Source organism: Mastomys coucha, unplaced genomic scaffold, assembly GCF_008632895.1.
Source record: "Mastomys coucha isolate ucsf_1 unplaced genomic scaffold, UCSF_Mcou_1 pScaffold14, whole genome shotgun sequence".
Taxonomy (NCBI): domain Eukaryota; kingdom Metazoa; phylum Chordata; class Mammalia; order Rodentia; family Muridae; genus Mastomys; species Mastomys coucha.
Genome location: NW_022196896.1, coordinates 92,634,821 through 92,640,856, shown reverse-complemented (window position 1 = coordinate 92,640,856; position 6,036 = coordinate 92,634,821). Strand labels below are relative to the sequence as shown.

The 6,036-nt window shown below is 38.7% G+C and overlaps 1 protein-coding gene across 15 annotated transcripts in view; it reads right to left on the bottom strand.

Moving 5' to 3' along the window:
- Positions 1–2,191: 2,191 nt before the first annotated feature.
- Map2 (microtubule associated protein 2) overlaps positions 2,192–6,036 on the bottom strand; it is a 264,189-nt gene continuing 260,344 nt past the window's right edge. For all 15 annotated transcript variants that reach the window (XM_031367772.1, XM_031367776.1, XM_031367775.1 and 12 more), the window contains one exon: positions 2,192–6,023. In XM_031367772.1, coding sequence (XP_031223632.1) covers positions 5,808–6,023 — 216 coding nt within the window. In that variant the 3' untranslated portion in view covers positions 2,192–5,807. The remainder of the gene's footprint in view (positions 6,024–6,036) is intronic.

The following is a 6,036-nucleotide window of genomic DNA, read 5'->3' as shown; positions in this document are numbered from 1 at the left end:
GGTGCCTAGTTCCAGCCATGCCTGAGACAGTCCTACTTAAGGGGTACATTCATTCCATTTTTTTTCTCCACTCAGAAACTAGGCCATAGATTATCCAATCCAGGAGCAAACCATGAGACTAGGCCGTAAACCATCTGCTCAAGCAGCAGACCCCAAAAGTCCAGGAACAAGACAATAAAATCCCCCATTTGAAGAACAACCTGAAGATAGCCACATGAATGGGAGATATCTGATCTCAGGATAGGCCATTTGTGCTGGGCAGCCTATCCTGTGGTTAAATATTTACGACGCAGGGATGCAGTCCACCTGGGGCATCTCAGCACCTACCAATGAAGTTTTAAATTAACCTAATCCTAACACAGTAGCCAATCAACACTGTACTAATGTCAGGGCTTTGGCTCCTACCAATCACATTAGAGATTATCTAATCATTCTAGAGAGTTCCCCCAGTTCCCTATAAGAAGGCCTGTGTGCCTTTGTCTGGGGTCATCACCCATTTTGATGCTGTGGTGATTCTAGCTTGCTGGTTGTTTCTGCAGAGTAAACCCTCTTTGTTCTTGCATACTATTTGAGTCCGGGGTCTTCTTTCAATGATTCCTGACCCCTAACACTGTTTGGCTTTTTTTCCCTCCCATCATAACCAGATGCCTTTCTAGGACTTTGACCCTTAGCTATGGCAACTAGAGCAGAACTAGCCAGATCTATGGTAATGGAGCGATTGACTCCTACCAAGGACAGTCAGGAAAGCCTTCTCTGGGATTCCAGAGGCGTTACTCTTTCATCCAGCTACAAGTGATCTTAGAAGATGCTAGTATATGCTAAAATTAAAGTAAAAGGTGAAAAGAGAGACTTTATGCCTTTTCTACGAGGTCAGCATCCATCCTGGGGGTTGCACTTTGAGGTGACTTGGTTGTATGTTCAGTCACCTATGCTTCTGAATGTAACTCCTGTGCTCATTAAGAGAGGTCAATAAACTTTCTGTCTGGTCTCACTAAGACCAGTGGTGACTTCGGTGAATTCATACTTTCACCTGTCATTGGGGCACTCTGGGGTGACTAGATATTCTCCTGTGTCCCCCAGGAGAAGTGAACTTGCAGCATGCAGATGACTTGTCTAAGTAGTTAACTGAACCAAGACATTGAACTATGCTTACGCCATTTTAAGTTTCTAGTACTGGGAACAGACAGTATCCTGTGAATGATGTCAGCTGATACTGGGGTTCAGTGGGCACCCACTGTCAGTTCTAGGTTTTGATGTCCTGGAACAAAAAACTGTAGATAGTGACAAGCACAATGAACAAACATTATTATGGATGAGCTTCCAAAGGAGGAAACATACAGGAGCCCAGAGCCAGCTGAGCAGCCCAAGGACGGCATGACACCAAGCTGGGCTATCAGTTACCTTAGCACAGGATTTGTGGCTCATTTGCATAGCTTGGGCTTTTCTATTCATGCTCTGTCTTGGTATGTGTAGTTCTACATATCAGTTCATGTATCTATTGTCTTCTTATCTTAAATCTCCATCCAGGGTTGTGTGTTTCAGTATTATAGTGAGCCGTAGTTTACTCAGGAACACCATGGAGTGCCATTGAAAAGAAGACAATGGAATGATTTGGGTTTGGGGTCGAAAAATCAGCCTCCCCCCATCAACCTATTTTTCTTTTTGCTTCCTTTTTTTTCTTTTTTTCCTATTTTTCACATGCTAATTTTGTAAGACTTTGTACAAGATGTGGGTCTCACTCACACTATTCTTTTAGAATAGAAAACTGCATTTCCACGGGAGATCTAACTCAGTGGTAGAATATTTCTCTGGTGTGTGCACTGTCCTGGAATTGATGCCTAACACTAAAAACAAACAAAACAAAATGTGTTTATCAAGTAGATTGGGTAATATAGAATTGCCTTCTATAGGGAACCAACACATAATAAGAAACTGATAGGTAATTGTAGCTTTTTAACCTCAGTTTTTATTTGATTGGATCAAATGATTTGTGTGTACGTATACAAATCATACACACTCACACACACACATACATACACATACACACACATACATACACACATACATACACATATACACACACAGAAACACACACACATTTTTCCCTCTAGAGATGAATCTTGAAAAACCAAAAAAAAAAAAAAAAAAAAAAAAAAAAAAAAGAAAAAGAAAAAAAATCTGAAATTTGTAGTTAGGTGACAAGCAATTTTATTTTGCAAAACAATCACTATACAGCAACAAATACATCTGCAAATTGATTGAAAAACATGAACTAACTACAACCAGCCATTGAAGAAACACCTTTCTATGGTAACAGGCTCTAGACTTATCAGAAGAAAGAACCCCCACACAGATGGGGCGTTGGAACCCTGGGATCCCAGCATACAGAGTATACTTTTTGTTGAATTTTCCCCCCTTTTTTGCTAAAGTTGAAGTGGACTTTCATGATTGGCATTTTTTTAGGGGTTTTGAAAAAAAGGTTTTCCTACAGAAGGACTTGGCCTCAATCTACATGTCCAGGTTAAAACTTCTAGGTGTAAAAAACACAAACATCAGTATTATTTTAGCACACCAATCTTGAAGAAATGCCTGAAATTTGCCTTTTCCAAATGATTAATCTACTTTTTACTTTGCTACTTCTACCACAAATCATTTCCTTCCCCCCCACCCCCGTGGCATGAAATATGAGAGGAAAACTATAAATACAGCTAAGTCAGAATCATTTGCATTTATATAATTTCTTTACTACTACTGACATAATGTGACACTTGGCTTCTGATCTCTCTTTTACCTTACATCTGTGTGACTGTGTGTGGAGAAGGCCAACTATAGTCTCTTCTTCTGTTTACTGGATCTCTTCTTCAGCTACCTTCAGCCAAACTGAGCTGGAATTGCACAGGTATCTTTCCTATGGGTGGGATTTCAGCCCATCATCCTGCTGGAATGCAGCAGGCAGATCCAGAGAGAGTCAGTTCCTAAATGAACATGGCCTTTGAAACTCATCATAAACTCGGATCCTTCCTGCATTGTTGCAAGGTATCCAATTGTCAGTTGCAGGAGACCCAGAGTGTGTGAGTTCACTGAAAAGTTGGCCTTCCAACTCTTCAGAGCTCTGGATTCTTATGTATTCTTAAACAGGTTCTCAAAGGCTGAAGCCAGAGAGAAACTGGCATTAGTCGATCTAGAAATGGAGTTATGCACCTTTCATTTCTAGATCAGCGTATGTGTATCCCCACAAAAGTGGTGTCCAAAAAGCTTAATTTGAGTCATTATCTTAAGAGAGTAGGTAAGGTGGGATCCATCCCACATTCCCATAAGGAAATGATTTTAGCCTATGCATTTCTCTGTCTGCTACAAAAATTCAGGTCCTTCTTGTGTTAACTTTATAGAGAATCACATTTTTGCATAGAGCAAGGACTTATATCCATAATAATTGTGTTGACATTAGAAGAATTATTTTAGTGCTAGATCTATTAACATTGTGGCTTACATAATTTTATTTTGAATATGCATTGTGAGAAACTGAACTTTAACATGTAGAAAATGTTTACTTAGCCTTCATTTTTCTAATAAACTGGGTTGAAATTATTTCCTGCATTGTTTAAAACCACAGGAATCATCTGTTAACTTTTTTTTCCCCAGACAACCTTAATCCTTGTCTATCAAAACATGTAAGAAAAGACTGTCTTTCTCCACACACAGTCATTGCTCCTTCCATTTCTTGTGCATTTCAAGGGAAGGTAAGGAATGGGTTGTCCAGAGTGAAAACAACCATTGTTCAGTAGTTTTAAAGTTATGTAAAAAATAACCAATTTACAAAGATGTGCATGTGTGTGTGTGTGTGTGTGTGTGTGTGTGTGTGTGTGTATGTGTATACCTACTAGCCATGAAGACTGTCTTGGTTTGATGCTATGCTTTCCATGTGGCTGTCACATTGAGCATAATACTCAATGGGTCACTAAACAGCCACCTGGTTCCTCTCTGCTTTTGCATCCTCTTGCCTTCTGTCTTAGACACTCCCACACCTCTCTGTCTTGTTCACGTTTACCTTCTCCTTTATATACAAGGCTTGGTTTGTTTCAGAGACATAAAACACCTAGACAACTTTTCACATTTAACTCTTCAGATTCTGTCTACCAATCCTGAGCGAGAATAAGAACAAATTAAATATTAAGAAAAAAAGAGTCCACTAAGTTTGAATATGCTTTGTCTTATTTTGGGGCCATTGGCTATCACTTATTTATTAAGTATAATTTGTAAATGAAGTTAATTGAATTGTGATATCTAGATTGCATGTAAAACAAGAAAAAATAGTATTTACTCATGAATGAGTAATACTATGTCCCGTGTTCATGAAGAATCCTGGAGAGATGTATTTAGATATCTGTGTCTCAAAGGTTTTACATATATTATAGCCTCTTAATATGTTGCATTTCTCATTTTTGATCAAGAGGTCGTTGGGGGAAGGAAACCAAATATAATCTATCACAGAATTTAATGAACAGATCTGGAGAGAAAGAAAAAGATAGCCAAAATTATTTTTCCTACTTTCAACTTTAGCAAATGGAAAAAGGAAATAGAAGAAAGAGGTAAGGAATAGTAAGAGATTGGTGTCATGAATAATTAGAGGGATAAAACCCAAACTATTAAGTGATTAAACATGAGATAAATCCATAATCCTTGAACCAACATCTGTAAACCCCTTTATGCATAACTGGACCCACTCCACAAACTCCATGTTGGTGGAAGCAAAGAAAAATAAAATGTCCTAGCATCACAGGGAAAAACTTGATTCTGGCACTAAAAAGGGTCACAGCGTTGAGTTGTTACAGAAAGCAACTTCATGCTAAAACTCTTTGTCTTTTTAAAATGTATTTTTAAATAGGGAGAGAACCCTGCTAACATCTACTTTCACATACCTAAAATTGCAACACCAAAGGGTGCAGGAGACACAGATACTGTGAATAAAGAAGGATCATATTCAAGTATATGAGGAAGTATCACAAATGGCCACAGAGAAATATATATAGATTTATATCTATAATACTGTATCAAACAGATGCAATGGGGGCGTGAAACTGATTGTGTGGACACAAATCTAGCCAATCAACTGACATTCTAATCAGACACAAGCCCATCCTAACGAAAGTGCATCAATCCTACACAGATGCACTTTGATACCAATTCTTCAACCAACGCTCCAATGCTTTAAATCTAGCTTTCAGTTAAATAATTTATTGGAATGGCATACTCTGATATAATCATCCAGGTCCCAAGCGTCAATAACTTAGTTGCATCTTTCTTCCCATTTATACAAAATAACACTTTAAAAAAATGTGTTTCTTACATGCTCTTTCCTTCCTGCAATCAGACTCCTTGATTTACTGAACCTGTAGTGAGTGACAATGGGTAGTTTTTAATCTTTTCAACCATAAACAGAATAGGGAAATGAGCAGCTTGGATTTTTAACAAGGCCTTTCAGAATGTATTGGATAGCCTTCAGGCACATGAAAGGTAAAAATGCAATTTTAAAAATAAGAATAATACTACTCCATGCAAAACAGAGCAGAGCGAAAATAATTGTCCAATTGTATCCATGTAAAGCCATGTGTTCTTGTTGCGGATGGAATTCAGGTCATTTTCTGCATATACTATTCATTTTTTATATAAAATTGTAACAATTACTACAGTTGGGAGATGAGATTATTTATCTATGGTTTATGAAGAATGAATATGACACCTGCTCAGAGCCCACTCCTGCCAAGAGCTCATGCCTAAATGTTACTCCAGTGCTAAATGAGAAGTATTCACAAGCCCTGCTTAGCAAGCGCCGCGGTGACATCCTCAGCCAAAGTGGCAAGCTGAGGGGATTCGAGCAGGTTGATGCTTCCAGAAGAGGAGACATTGCTAAGTCGTCGGGGTGATGCCACGCTTGACCTGCTTGGGGACTGGGTGATGATCTCAGCCCCATGGTCTACACGGGCCTTTGCATGTTCTCTGAAGTTCAACTTTTGGCTGTCAATCTGTTTAAGAGAA